Source organism: Leuciscus leuciscus (assembly GCF_965113295.1).
Source record: "Leuciscus leuciscus genome assembly, chromosome: 10".
In the NCBI taxonomy this organism is placed as follows: domain Eukaryota; kingdom Metazoa; phylum Chordata; class Actinopteri; order Cypriniformes; family Leuciscidae; genus Leuciscus; species Leuciscus leuciscus.
Genome location: NC_138734.1, coordinates 36,288,303 through 36,304,132, shown reverse-complemented (window position 1 = coordinate 36,304,132; position 15,830 = coordinate 36,288,303). Strand labels below are relative to the sequence as shown.

The 15,830-nt window shown below is 37.3% G+C and overlaps 1 protein-coding gene across 2 annotated transcripts; it reads left to right on the top strand.

Moving 5' to 3' along the window:
- The first annotated feature begins 581 nt into the window (after positions 1 to 581).
- trhr2 (thyrotropin releasing hormone receptor 2) lies at positions 582 to 13,861 on the top strand. Of its 2 annotated transcripts, none has more exons than XM_082182542.1 (4): positions 582 to 727; positions 3,386 to 3,781; positions 4,605 to 5,022; positions 9,633 to 13,861. In XM_082182542.1, exons 2-4 carry the CDS (start codon positions 3,396 to 3,398, stop codon positions 10,332 to 10,334), a joined length of 1,506 nt encoding a protein of 501 aa, XP_082038668.1. In that variant the 5' UTR covers positions 582 to 727; positions 3,386 to 3,395; the 3' UTR covers positions 10,335 to 13,861. The 2 variants fall into 2 exon arrangements, with proteins under 2 accessions (XP_082038668.1, XP_082038667.1); XM_082182541.1 differs by having other exon boundaries at positions 583 to 727; positions 3,027 to 3,781.
- The last annotated feature ends 1,969 nt before the right edge of the window (positions 13,862 to 15,830 follow it).

Genomic DNA, 15,830 nt, shown 5'->3' with positions numbered 1-15,830 from the left:
TGGACCTGGATATGGTATTCCTTACAGCACAACTTAACAAGTGGATGGGGAAGAACAGATTATTGCAGCTTCCATTTTTTATGACGACTTTAAGACAACTAATACTTAAGCTATAATACTCAAATAATAGGCCTATAGGCTATTTGCTTGATACTTGTACAATTAATGCTTACTTTGTGGAAAATCCAGAATGAATTGACATGTACCCTTCCAACGTGTCTCAGTGTCAACACAATGGGTGAATCCAGGGTGATTTGGACACTTTTTTTTGCCATTGAGATGACATGGGAAAAGTGTCCCAATCAACCTGAATACACCAAAAATAATTGAAAAAAGTCTCAAAATGTGGATCACAAAGAAGTAGAAAAAAGTCACACAAAGTTATCATGTGAGTGTACATCGTTTCAAAATTTTTCAAATGTACAATTCATTTCTTAGGGGTCCAAATTTGTGTGCATCTTTAAGCCTACAGTGTGTCTCAAATCACTCACGATACACGCACGAATTATTATTGCTTCCACTAGGGGACGCTATTGTAATGAAGGGATTTACAGTTGAGAAGACTTACAGTTAAAATAGTGCATTTACTAGCGCTTCTCTACAAGATCAGATTATTTGCTCGTCGTTTCAAATACTTCATATCAGTGCATTTTGTTTTTTCATCAGGGGTTTACGGCCGACACTGCATGAGAGCTGTTTTGATTCCACACTACAAGAATGATGTCTGGTAAGAGACGCTTTATCCTATCTTGAGAAGTTATCGATGACAGTTTCCATAATACGTAAATTTTAAGTGATTTTATTTTTGCATAACTCCGTTGCTAAAAGTATTTTTGAAGACACATTTATTTATATAACATTTAAGTTATATATTTATATTATGCACTTTTAGCTTATATTGTGTGCATTTTCTAAGACAAATGGCTCATGAGCTATGTTTTACAATACTGAAATTCTTGTTTCGTTCAATATGTTTAATAACCTAACGTTATCCTATATAAAGCGGTTCAGATAGAAGACCGCGGTGCTAATGATTACTATTACTAGCCTAATTACTATGTGTAGTGAACCTTTTATTCATTACGATATGAACAAGCAAAGCATACGTATTTTTGAAAATACATTTACAGGTTCACGTAATCAAGTTCACATTGGCTATAATATTCAAGCCGCCAAACTGTTTTGCAAAATAACCGTTGCTTAAAAGATTGTGTTGAGTTATTCGGTTTCACGCGGTCAGTCGAGAACTATGATTATTTTCAGAGGATTAATGAAACATCTGCTTTCCTGTTCAGGCACAAATATAGGCTGTCTACCTTTTGCCAAGTAGGACATGTTCCTGGATCAACATATTTTGTTGATCCTGGAACAACAATCCTGTCTGAAAATTTTGTCCTAACCATATTCCTACTCTAACCTAACTCTACCCATAAGTTATCCTTAAAATCAGAGGGAAATGATAGGCGAAAAACACCTAACCCTGGTTGTAAGCCTAAACTTTAACTGTAAACTTGTCCCTCAAAACTGATTGGTTGATTGGAATGTTGTTCCAGGATCAACATAGATGTTGATTCAGGAACATGTTATTGCTAGTTGGTGAAATCATGTTCACCCTTCCTAAACCTAGTGAGCTCCCTACCTAGATGACGTTTTTAGGCATAGTGTTTTTTAAACCAGTCTGTATCGCCCCAAAACGCTGTCTAGTTATAGCTCACTATGTGAGACACAGCTGTGCTGTTTGCCTTAGAGCACATTCTACTGATTTATGATTCTGGTAGTGATACAGTCAATTAGGAGAGCTAAACAAATGTGAATGACAGCCCATTTCATAGCAGCACGCCTGACTCTCACCATTAATGAAAATCTCTGAATCAAGCATAGAGAAAGAAAAGGAAGAGCTCTCCTTTATATATGTGACAGTTGGATAATATAGTGCTTTTACTGAAAACCAGATGTAGCCACTCTTTTTTTTATTTACATATAATTATTATTAACATTTCATTTGATATTCTTTTTCTTCAATTTCAAACATGTCCCTCATTTGAAAATCATATAGCCTAATTTTCTTAATTCATGCAAAGACGGCGGGAAACCGCAGAGCTCTTGTCCATATTTGCATTGCCAGAGCAGTAATAATGGAATATGAAATAGAGTAAGATATGAAGTCCGAGCAGGGTTTTGCAGGGTTGGGAAGTCGGGATTGAGTTAAATTACTTTTCACATCGTGTCCACCTCAATATATTAGGGAACCCCGAGAGGCAGTGTAGTCTTATTTACATGGCAAAGAGACAGCTGAAAAGAGCAACAGATGTCTGGATTTTTAAAGCTTCTGTATGCGCACCATGTTTTGGCACCATTTAGTGGCTTTAATGGATTTCACAACACTATTTTCAGACTAGAATTTATGTTCAAATATGTTATCAAAGAATATTTTTTGGTAAACATTGTGTTCTTGCATTATGATGAGCATTCAACAGAGATTTACATTATTTGCATTCTTTTGTGCAATATACACTGAAAAATAGCTATTGATGTCATTTGTAATATCATTCAATCCGCAGAATAAAAACAATATAGAGGTTGCTTTTGTTTTAAAGATCCTTGGTTATTAAACATGCCATTTGCCACAGCAGCTGTGTGTGTGTGTGTGTGTGTGTGTGTGTGTGTGTGTGGCTTTAAGTCTTTCTGTGATTTCCCCTACTTATCGCCGTGCACCACTTAAAATGTCTCATTTGAATAATTAAAAGCTTCTCATCCTGTCTCAATAATGTTCAGAGGAAGTCTCCTAAAATCCTTACTAGAGCAAGTGTTATGGGAATATTTGTAAAGAGAACAAATAGGACGTCTGTGTTAGTCTGCATCATGTTATTTTAATATGCGATGCTTCCAACTCGGTGTACTTCAGCATTCAGTCTTATCTTTTTGTGCCAGATGAAATGGACTGTTATTTAGCAATTAACGGACGGCTATAAAATCCTTTTAACAGTGATTGAGACATGCTTTTCCCCTGCTGACTTTTATTCCAGGGTGATCAATTGGATGGAGGATTGCATTAACGTGGGGGAAAAAAAATTGACTCTGGATTTCAGTGTGACGCTTTTAATGGAAGGATACTGTTACAGATTAACACAGAAGAAATAATGGGTTGCGGTCAGCAGAGGAACATCATTATGTGGTTGAAGCCAAGAAAATTAAACAAGATACTTAATAAGAGAAAACACCATCAATAAAAGCTGGAACTGAATAGATAGTTTTTATATACAAAGTTTTCATACCTTCTTCAATGTTTTGAATATCAAACAGATTCTATTCTGCTTTCTTTCTCCTCCACCAATTTGATTTCTGCCTGTTCCTTCACATCTTTTATGTAAATATTCACACCAAGAGGACTAATCATGCCAGAAAATGTGAGCTCCAGAATGGACACTCCCACCAACATCTCCCTGGTGGGGTCTGGGGACGCTGTGTCCGAGTCCCTGGAGTATAAGACTGTATCTGTGTTCCTGGTGCTGCTGGTGTGTGGCGTGGGCATAGTGGGAAACATCATGGTCGTGCTGGTGGTTCTTACCACACGCCACATGCGTACACCCACCAACTGCTATCTGGTGAGCCTGGCAGTGGCGGACCTGATGGTTCTGGTGGCCGCGGGTCTGCCGAACATCTCTGAGAGCCTGATGGCCACCTGGGTGTACGGGCATGCTGGGTGCCTGGGCATCACCTACTTTCAGTACCTTGGCATTAATGTGTCCTCCTGTTCAATCACAGCTTTCACTGTGGAGAGGTAAGACCTGAAATTAAAGGAAGTTACATAAAACTGAATGAAATACTTTTGAATAAGATTTAGAGAAGATAATATGATATGTGCTCTTAGAAATCTAATGAATATTCATAGTCTTTGTGGCTTATTACTTATGCGCTGGGTATACAAACAAATTGACAAGTTAATTTCTTTCCTCTTTTTGCCATGAAGGATTTCACCATTTTAAATATCAATATTTAACCTTCTGGTGGTTTTAGTTCATGAAGTTTGTTCTATTTTTTTTACTTTATCAAAATTGTACTAAACTTGGTGACTTTTGTAGCACTTGCTATTTGAACACAAAAAATCATGGACATGATTATAAAAAACTAAATAAATCTTATATAAAAATCACACTTGTGATCTTTGACGGCCTTAAGAAAATTAATGGGAAATTACAGAGGATCTACAATCAGCCATGAGGAAGTAGTCTTTGATAATGTCTAAATATATATCCAAATGTAAAACCTAAAAAAAGATGTCTGAAGCATCTAGTGGTTAGACTATGGTATTACAACTTAACTTTCTTTATTTCTTCCATTAGATAGCACCAATCCACCTTATATACATTGGATTCAAATATTTAAGTAATACTAAAATACAAAAATTTTGTACAAATATTAAAGATTAAATATTACTGAAACAAAATATAGTATGTTATATATAGTACATTATTCGTTGCATAACTTAGTCTTCGGTCTGCTTTGACCAGCGAGGATCAAGTGTGACCCCTAAAAGAGGAATAGGCCTACCAGAGGGTTAAACATTAAATAATACACATTACTGTTATCTCTTTGTTCCACAGATACATCGCCATATGTCACCCAATGAGGGCTCATACCGTCTGTACGGTATCCCGAGCCAAACGCATCATTGCCGGGGTGTGGGTTTTCACCTGTGTCTACTGTATGCTCTGGCTCTTCCTGGTGGACATCCAGGTGAACCCTGACGGTCGTGTTCAGTGTGGTTACCGGGTCTCTCGAGACCTCTATCTGCCCATTTACCTTATCGACTTCACCATCTTCTACGTTATCCCGCTGCTTCTGGCCATCGCTCTTTACGGTCTCATCGCCCGAATCCTTTACCTGAATCCCCTGCCCCACCCACCAGACTCGGGCACCATAACCGCCCCCACTCTCAGGAGGAGCTGCAAAGAACCGGCGGATGCTGGAAAAGGAGGTCGTCCGGGACGGCCAAAGAGTGCGCTTTCTTCCCGGAAACAGGTAGGTGTGTGTGTGTGTGTGTGTGTGTGTGTGTGTGTGTCTGCATAAGTTTGTTTTTAGACAATTCCGCATTTTAATATCCACTGAGATTGCAGTCGAGGGCAAACAAGGGGCGGTTCTCTTCTCCTGTACCGTGCCTTATGATTATTATCTCATATTTGTATTTTGAAAGGTCAGTTCTTCTTTTCTGAGAAGAATGTTTCACTCTACTAAATGTCAATTTGTGGGAAGAAGAGTGTGTTGATAGTTTCCTGGTACAGTTTGAAATAGTGTTTAACACATTTAATGGGCAAAATTTAGATAATCAAGTCAAGAAGTATTATTTTTTATTTGATTGCATTTTAATTTGTACAAGACAAAGTGCCTAATTTTGCATAATAATAAAGGAGACAATCATTTAAAACCTAGTTGCCATTGGTGGCCATCTTAAACTTGTGCATGGCAGTGTTTCATGCACGCAAAACAAACAACAACTTTGTGTCCGATTCACAAACATGATCCCACACATTTTTTTTGGATGATTCAGTCAAAATAATTCACTGTTTCGAATTCGCTCACGAATCAGAGGTTTGAACCAGATCTTTAGGAGCCGTTACTAAGTTCACAACTGAACCATGAGTCAAAATGAACCAGAAACCTTTACTGGGATGTGGATTCTTTACAAGACTTACACCAGTCTATTTATTGACTTGTTGTTTATTTGACAATGCTTAACTTAAGATGCAGAGTTTTGTGCTGTGATTGTGAATAAGGTCCAATTGTACTTTTGAACTGAGCGTAAGAAAAACTCAGTTTGGGTGATACTGTATGTTGGATCCATTGGCAACACTTTTTCCTGATAGCATTAAAATGGAATTTATACTAAATGTTTTCTAAATGTAGTATTTTTGTGTGTCTGGAACCTGTATACGGCACAATAATATACCTTCTTTTGTGCAAACAAACTCATATAGATGCAGACCAAACATCTGAGCTCTTTTTTTTTATGTGAAAGGGTAGGCCTACATAATGGCCAATGTCATCATAAAGCAGGTCATTAGGATCTATCTCATCAGAAGAGAGGCATTAGGGGCCATCGTGGTACAGTTTTGGGTCTACATTACCATCACTGCATCAGCCACAGCTATGTTGTGACACTGGAATAATGGGCTCTGTGATAGATCATAGACATTACAGATATGATCTATGCATGCAAGTAATGACATTTTTTTTTTTTTATGGTTTTAGTTTTAGTTGACTATAATAACCCAGCAAGATATATAGAGACTTTAAGACTTCATTTGGAGTGTCAAACAGTGGAGAATGGATATTATCATGAAATTCAGGCCATTCTATGGCCTTAAGTGCACCTGTCCTTACCACAAGTGCATTTACAGTGTGGCATGCTATACTTATACAGTATATCTCCATGTTATTTGTCAACTATCCTCAGTTTTATTTTAGCATCACTGAGATAGTATTATAGTTATTGTTTTTTTTGTTGATGAAAATAATTTTCATTTAGTTAAAGTTTTAATAATTTATTGTTATTTTTGGTTATTTGCTTTTGTAAATATGTCTGTGGTTTTTATTTCTATTTTTAGTTATTTTAGTACATCAAGTTAAATTAAATGAAAATGAGAAATGCTGCATTGGCAACTTAAGCTGAAATAAAATAAATGTACCGTTTTATATATATTTTTTTTTATTTTACTTCAGTTAGCTTTCATTAGCTTTTTGTTTTAGTTAACTATAATAATCAGATATACATACTTATACTTATTGTAGTCCCGAGACTTTAATGATATTTCAGAGTTGGAGTGTCAAACGGGTGAAAATTTAGACCATTCTGTGACCTTCCGTGTACGTGTCCCTGCGAGTCAGTGCACTTATGTGGAGATGCTCGCGTGCGCCTCAGATCAAAATCTTGAAGATTCAAGAGGGCCCCACTCGAGTGGAACATTTGCATAATATGATTTGTGATGTTCACTCAAGTATGCTTAATACTCCTAGAGATTATGCTCTTTGAGGTTATAAGAGCGGCTCCCTTTCTTTCGCTTTTGTACCTCGGTTACGCCGCACCTCCAGCCTTTTGATCACTTCATCTGCACATTTCATAAAGTTCAATACGATTCAAGATGCCCGTGCCACCGCTGTGGTTGAGTGAAGTTATCTCTCCTATGAATCTGATAAAGTCATCACTACAGTAGAGGCTCCCCTTTATTTAACCTAATCATGAGTAGCAGCCGGCTTTGTTTGTGCTGTGTTAAGACCTTGTTTTCCATTGATAAGCAATCACAATAACCAGATATTCCAAATACATATTCAAATTGTCACTGCCAGTCATGCAGTCATTATCTCCTGCTTTGTTAATTAAAGGAGCTCCTCCCAGCCTCACACAGCTTCAATTAGATGCTTTGTTGTGCAGACAATTTTGTCATTATTATTGAAGGTCTCCGTCACCGGTTGTCTTCTCTCCAGCGTGAGACAATGAGTACGCTCCAACCCCGGAGGACTCCCTGTGAATGTTAATGGGAGGAATTTTGGGATTTATTTGTCGCATGAACTAAGTAAGGAGGCACTAGGGAGGACTGCTTTGTTTTCTTTGACAGTCAACACATGGTGTGGATATATTTCCATCCTTCTCAAAGTGTCTGGCTGTTAACCGTCACTGACATAAAGATTATGTTTGACTGATGTTTGACTGCGTCTCGTTGTCTCTCTCTCTAGCTCATTCTCTCTACCGATCCCTCTGTTTTCATGCCATGAACAATAATGTAATTGTTTCTTTTTGAGCTCTAGAAGATAAGGATGAATTGATTTTAAAATGTAATTCAAAGCACTCTGTCAAAACCTGTTTGTATATTTTCTCTAAATAATATCTCTAAGTATTCTGTATGAAGACATGAAAATACATCATTGTTATTATGCATTATTTTCATTGTGTGTTTTCCTGCATTGAAAGCGCAAACATATGTTTTCTTTTGATCTACTGAACATTGTTGCTGCGAATCCTGCTAATTTAAATGTGTAACATTACCATGGTAACATTATATAGCTAGCTAACATTGATGTGTTGTAAAAATTATGAACATGACAGTTTGGGCGCATGTTTTGAAGAGTTGAAAATTATTAATAGATTGCAGTAGGCCACTGTTATCCAGTAGACATGTTTATGAATTTACAAGTTATGACATGTTTATGAATTTATGAGTAACATTATAGCTAGCTTAACTAATTATTGGTTGTAGCTTGTTTTTCTGTCCTAAACCGTAACATTTATTAAAAAATATATTAACATGTATCTTTATGTTATACGTTATATGTTACAGTATCTTATTTTAAAGTCTAATGCTACCAAAGCAGCATTTATTTGAATAAATGCACAAAAAGAGTAATTATGTGAAATATATATTTTTAAATATAATGAATTTTCAGCATCATTACTCCAGTCTTCAGTGTCACATGATCCTTCAGAAATCATTCTAATGCTGATTTGGTGCTTATTTTCAGCCATGAAAACAAGTTGTACTGATTATTGTCCGTTGTGGAAACCGTGACGTATAGAAAGTTCAAAAGAACAGCATTTATTTTCTGACTTCAAACTTTTGAACAGTAGTGTAAAAAGAATAGAAAACAATAAATAGAAAAGAATAAAAATGGCTGAAACATTGCTATAATTATTCTGTTTCTGCATTTTGTCTGTCAAATGTCAGGATTTTTATCTTGTTATACCAACACTGTAACTTATTACAAGAACATATTCAAGATTCATATCATTAAAATAAACTATTCAAAAGACTAAGGTTAAATTGGCGCATGAACATCTGTTCACTCTATTAACAACTTTCTGTTAATGGCATGAAAATAGTACAATATGTGACCACGAGGAACATGCTTGACTTTATTGTTAGAAATACTGGAAAGGAAGTCCTCTGAATGTATAAGCTTTGAATGATCATAAGGTATTAAAGGGAGAGTTAACATTTTTGGGTGAACTATCCCTTTAATACCTTCTGATAACTCAAATCTTATGAATTCTGTCATCATTTACTCACCATCAAGTTGTTCCAAACCTGCATGAATTTCTTTCTTCTGCTGAACACCAAAGAAGATATTTTGAAGAATATGGGAAACCAAACAGTTGATAGACCCTAGTGCAGGGTTTCTCAAACTCGGAGGGCCACTGTCCTGCACAGTTTAGCTCCAACCCTGATCAAACACACCTGAGCAAGCTAATCAATGTCTTCAGGATCACTAGAAACTCACAGCTAGGTGTGTTTGATCAGGATTGGAGCTAAACTGTGCAGGACAGTGGCCCTCCAGGACCGAGTTTGAGAAACCCTGCCCTAGTGACTTCCATATGGAAAAAAATACTATGGAAGTCAATGGGCCCCATCAACTGTTTGGTTACCGACATTCTTCAAAATATCTTTGTTTGTGTTCAGCAGAAGAATGAAATTCATTCAGGTTTGGAACAACTTGAGGGTGAGTAAATGATGATAGAATTTTCATTTTTGGGTGAACTAAGCCTTTAAGAGCTCACGTTTGAACTTTGAACTTAATTACATTGCTGTATATGCGATATAGAAACTTCAAAGAACCACTTTTATAATTTCTCGCTTCTTCAGGTCACTAAGATGCTGGCAGTGGTGGTTGTGCTCTTCGCCCTGCTGTGGATGCCGTACAGGACCCTGGTTCTCATTAACTCCTTTGTGAGCACGCCGTACCTGGACGCCTGGTTCCTGCTCTTCTGCAGGACCTGCATTTACGCCAACAGTGCGATCAACCCAGTCGTTTACAACCTGATGTCGCAGAAGTTTCGATTGGCCTTCCACGGGCTGTACCGCTGCCATAGGGAAGACGTGCACCAGCGGACACTCTCCATGCTCCAGAGCGGATACAGCCTAGGAAGAGACCCCCGACTTTGCAGCAACACCAACGGCACCAGAGACACACCTAAAAAAATCGGTTCAGTCACTCCTGAGCAGAAACAACACAAAGGCATTGAAGACAAGAAAAATATGGACAAGCTAATTAGCGATGGCGTAAAAAATGAGATTGGTCCAAGCATCAACAAAAATGCAGTTGAAAACTGCAACATAGATGAATTGAAAACCTCAGTAGACAAGGAGATGCCTTCAGTGGAGAACGTGGACATGAGCAAGATTAATGATAATGGGAAAATAATGGAGGAAAGCGCTAATACTACTCAGGATATTATCGCTGACATGAACAACACAGAGCAGACACAGCTAGCCTGTGGTGAAGTCCAATCCACTCTGGGGGAAGCTGAACAGAATGACACTGAGCTAAATCACAGCATTGTATAGATCACTCCACTATATTTATATATACATACATACATACATATTCATTGAAGTGGCAGGGTTGATCAGTAGAGCCTGGTTGTTCATTTCAAAACCAGATCTTGAAATTGGGATCTTGATTGAATGTACTAACAGTAGGAAAGCTGCGTCATCTTAAGTTGTTCCGAACACAGAAAAGTCCTGCAGAAACATGCGCCTCATTGCTAGGGGACACATGACAGATGAAAACAATTCTGTATGTGCTCTATCTTCTGATAGACTGGATAGAATCATAATCTAAAGCAAAAAGCCTTCAGTCTGAGCCTATCATATACTAATCTGGGAAATCAAACTGCCCAAAATCTGCAGACTGGCTATGACTTTCAGCAAGGTTTAACTCTTCCAGACTGCAAATCTGGGCAAAAGTTGTGCAGTCTATTGTATTCCAGCCTTGAACTGTTGCTCCTAGACAGCAATGAGGTATACATTAAAAGCTAATTAAAATGATGAGTTTTGATTAAAGAGATAGCTTACTCAAAAATGAAAATTATTTATTACCCTCATGTTGTTCCAAACCTGTATGACTTTCTTACTTCTGCGGAACATAAAAGAAGATATTTTGAAGTTTTTTTTTTTATTCAGTTATAGTCCATACAATGAAAGTCAATGGGGTCCAAAACAATACATTTCATAGTATAGCCTAAAAAAGCCAAATATTTTTTTCAGCTGCAAATATAAATAATTACTCTTTAAAGTCAGTATGAAATGCATCTTATTGTGGACTATTTGTACTGTATGTTTATTTTTTTGTGAAAGTGATTATCAAAATTTCACAACTCAATCCTCTGATGAAATGACAGACTTCTCTCTGCTGATGTATGCCGGACTTTTCCAATCGACTGCAAGACTGCATTCAGATCTGCCTTCGTCCAATCAACAACCAACATTTTTCCATTTTTCGACAATCTGTTTCACTTGGATGTACGTCACAATACAGAAGAAATGAAATGTCACTACTTCTGTTGCAACTTTAAGGATGTTCACACTTAAGTCATCTTTAAAAGAACCGAATTCTTTCAGTTGACCCAAAAGTGAACTGAGTGAAAAAAGACTGCACACAAAACATTTAGGCTCCTTCACTTTGACACTACGAACTACATATTTAATTAAATCGCAGGATTTTAATAATCACACAAGGCCATACCGCAATTTGGACTTGAATTTAATTAGTTGTGCAGCCTTAGCTCCAGGATGTGTCCTCTCAACACAAAACTTTTTTGCCCACTTTGTGTCTTCAAGCACAGCAGAATGAGAAACAAACAAACCCCATCCTGCTTTTAAAGCGCAGACGCTTTCCCATAAAAACATTCAGGATGCTATGGGGCATAAGATCCATTTAAAAGGCTTTCGTCCAACAATAAGGCCCAAAGCTTCATGACACATTTGTGTTTTCCCACAGCCAACACAAGACATTTGCCATCGCTGGATGAATTCCATAGTACGTGGAGATGTAATGCCTCGCCATTTGTTCCTGCCCAAGTAAACAGATCCGATTCTGTGTGCCCAGCGGCACGTTTGAGCTTTTTAGACCCTTTTTACAACCTCGTGGAAGACGAGCAGAGTCACGCATCCATTTGTCAGGTGCAGTTATTCATCTTTTTATGTGGAGCGCAAGGAACAGCTTTCACACAGAACAGAGACGATGTTTTCTGTTGAAGCAAGCAGACAGTTGTAACCATAAATCATCCATAAACAGAACACATCCTTCCTGGAGGAGAGCCGTGGAGCTGGAGAGTATTCTCAAAGCACTTTGTTGTTTAGCAAGCGCTATTTTTGCCTCATATTTATGCAGAGACATTTAATACTCAACACTGGTGTGATTATCTGTTATAATTCATCATGACATTGTCATTTTTAGTTGAAATGTGAAATGTTGCTATTTTAGTGAAGTGTTTTGTTGTTGCTCTGGAGAAGAATGCAGCCCCTCACTGAATCATTTGAAATGAATATGAGCCAGGCAGACTACAGTTTAATTTCTGATATATTCTGCATATGTTTTTGGGTTTGCAATTCTTTCTATCATTAGTGTAAAGAGACATTTGAAAGAACAAACATATATTGCTTAGCCTACGAGTTTTTAGACAATGCTTGTCTCTTTCCCATGATGCTTCGCAGGTCTTGTTTCTGTGCCAGGAGTGGATTTCCTCTGCAGACTGATGCTGCATTCATGCCATGTCGTAATTACCGTAAATAAGAGATGATAACACGTGTTTCTGTACTTCGAGCTTTTTGGACTGATATGTTTCTCTTGCACTATTAAAGGGATAGTTCTGTCATAATTCTGTCAGTAATTACTCTCATGTCGTTCCAAACCCCTAAGACTTTCGTTCATCTTCGGAACACAAATGAAGATCTTTTTGATGAAATCTGAGAGCTTTCTGTCCCTCCATTGACGGCTACACAACTACCACTTTGAGGCTTCAAAAAGTTCATAAAGAGATCATAGAACTAATCCATATGAATTGAGCGGTTTAGTCCAAATTTTCAGATTTCTTCAAAAAGATCTTCATTTGTGTTCCTAAGATGAACCAAAGTCTTACGGGTTTGGAACAACATGAGGGTGAGTAATTAATGACAGAATTTTCATTTTGGGGTGAATTAACCCTTTAACTTCAAAATAAATCTGCAGTGGTCACGTGGTAGCCAGATCTCTCAGAAAATTAAGAGTCTTATAATTACGAGTTCTGCAATCACGTGACTGCTTTTTACAAGTCAGAATAGCAATTAATTGCATACAATAGTAATCAGTAGTAATTACGACATGGTGTGAACACACCTTGCTTCATTTGGTGTTGCCTAAAAAGTCATTTCCATTTTGTGAGCCTAGAAAGCTTTTTATTAGCTGCTATTTATAAATAATCTATTTTGAAACCCATGGTTGATATTGTGTTAGTATTGCGATATGAAGCTTCTATTTGCTTTTGAAGCTTTTGAGCCCGTTCTGTGTTTGCTCAGACTGTGGTTGCGAGTTAAAATCAGAGTAATGTGCAAGTGATCTGTGAGCATGTTCAGTTTTCTGCATATTTTTTAAAAACAGATAAAAACATACATATGAAATCTTACTCCTTTCTGGTTTGGCATTTGCGATCCTATGTGAAAATTAAAGCTGGATACAAGTGCAGAATTTTAATGAGTTGTTGATTTATTCGTGTTGAAGCTGCCACATGTCCGGGGGAGGGGGAGGGGGGTGGGGGGAATTACTGGTTGCAGAAAGTAATGATAATTTCACATTGCATGAGATCTTGAGCAGTCAATAGCAGGACTGCACTCTGAAGCAAATGAGCCAATAACATCAGCTCATAGGTGTAAAAATTTACATATGGGTCAATGACCAATAAGGATGATAAAAATGAGAAATATGTTAACCATCTTCAAAAAAAGTTATTAGAAATGTAATCTTTGTAATCATAACAATCTTTGTTTCATACATTAAAAAACATTTACTGCATTGTTTTTAAACTTCATGACAATGAAAATATCAAAATGTTTCTTTTAATAAAATGGTGATATTTTGAAAGAAAAAAAGCCTTGACAATCAGGAGAGTCTAATTTGATGGTTTTCTTGTCACATGACTACAAAATAACACTCTTAATACAATCTGACTGATTTAGAGGAAAAATATTTTCACTGTAAAAAAGTGATCAGTTGATTTAACTTAAAAAAAAAAGTGAAGAAACCCGTTGCCTTAAAATGATTAAGTGAATAAACAATGCGTAATTGAAAAAATGCATGCAATTTATTTACTTAATTTTAAGGCACCGGGTTTCCTCCGATTTTTAAGTTAAGTCAACTGATCACATTTTACAGTGTTTAGATATTAATGCGTTTCAAACAACCAAACTTAGCTGTTTTTAAGAATTTTCAATTTCAGGCTTACGTCATCAAGATGTTTTTGAAATTGAAGTTGAGAAGGATATTCAAACATGTACATCATTCAAGAGGTGCATTTTTATTATTTTTTAATAAAATAACAGGAGTGAGTGACCAACGCTATCTCACAACCAATTCATACGAATTCGTACGAGTGATAAAAAGGTGGCTAGTTCGTACGAATTCATACGACCTCACTCGTACGAATTTGTACGATTTGTCTAAACCCACGTGATGGGTAGGTTTAGGGGCGGAGTCAGGGGTAGGTCATTCGTATGAATTCATACGAATTGGGCAATTCGTAAAATATGTAAGATTTAGCAAAAATCATACTAATTCGTACGAGTGAGGTCGTATGAATTCGTACGAATTAGCCACCTCGTAGAATTCGTACGAATTGCAGTGAGATCAGGCTGGAGTGACCCATATAGAACCAGAGACATTTATTTCTTTTATAAAACATTTGTATAGTTTTCTTGTATTCTCTGTCAGTGGACTTTAAGTGTGGTGTTTATCCTTGCGGGACATGAGCTACTGGCTGTGTAGTTTCCTCTTAAAGGTCAACACACATAGCCACACTCAAACACACATACTCTCGAAATGCTTCACACTCTCCCTTGTCCAATCGATATGCAAAAGAGGCACATTCTAGAAGGTAAAAATAGCGACCTTAATGTAATGTTTGGCTCAACATGGTAAGCATTGCAGGTAGCTTGGCAGCTGGTTGCTAAGGTTACATTCTTTTTCACTTCACTTTTGCCTGATTAGATTGGAGGATTGTAGCCGGGAAGATAAGACGCTCCTGAGAATGGATTTCCGGCCAGGTGCAGTGGTGCCAATCCTAGTGTTGATAAGCCATCTTTTCAAAACTGAGGTGTCATTCAACAAGATGAGGCTGCCGACAGAGTCGTGTTCGTCAGCGGCCCTCGCTTTTCTACCATGTGCCCTTGGCCTTCAAAATTCTCAATATTAAAAACTTAATAACATATATCCATTATGAGGGTTAGATCTAAATCGTTTTTTTGTTTTTTTCTGTGCCATCTTTTGTTCATTCGGTGTGCGTGAATCACCCACTTATGAGTAACTGTCAAAAGTCATTTCCATAGAGAGCTGAAAACAGATTTTCTCTCTAAGAGAGAGTGGCGGGCAAGCATGCCGAAGTGTTGGGCCTTGACGGAGAAGATGGACAGATAAAATTAGATGAGTTCCTCAGAACGGGAAGCAGAAACACTTCATCAGATTTGCTTATCACCATCTTCCTCTCATTTCAGTTCTCTCTTCTTTTCTCTCTCTCCGATGGCATTAGTTCACAGATCCAGCTGATGATGTCAGACGCCCGTGAATGAATCCTTTCATCACTGAAAGCCACTGTTGAAGACAAAATACCTGCTCTTGCAAGAGGAGGCTATGATCTTGACTGCCCACGTCCCATTATATTACATACATTTTTGTTTTCGAGTCTTGTAAACTAGGAAGAAGAAAGTGTTATATATTTTGCTTTTAAGATTGTCACAGTTTAAGGAGTCCAACGATGAAGATGAGTCAAAAGTTCCAATCTAAAGGTATATAATAAAAGAATAAACTCAGAT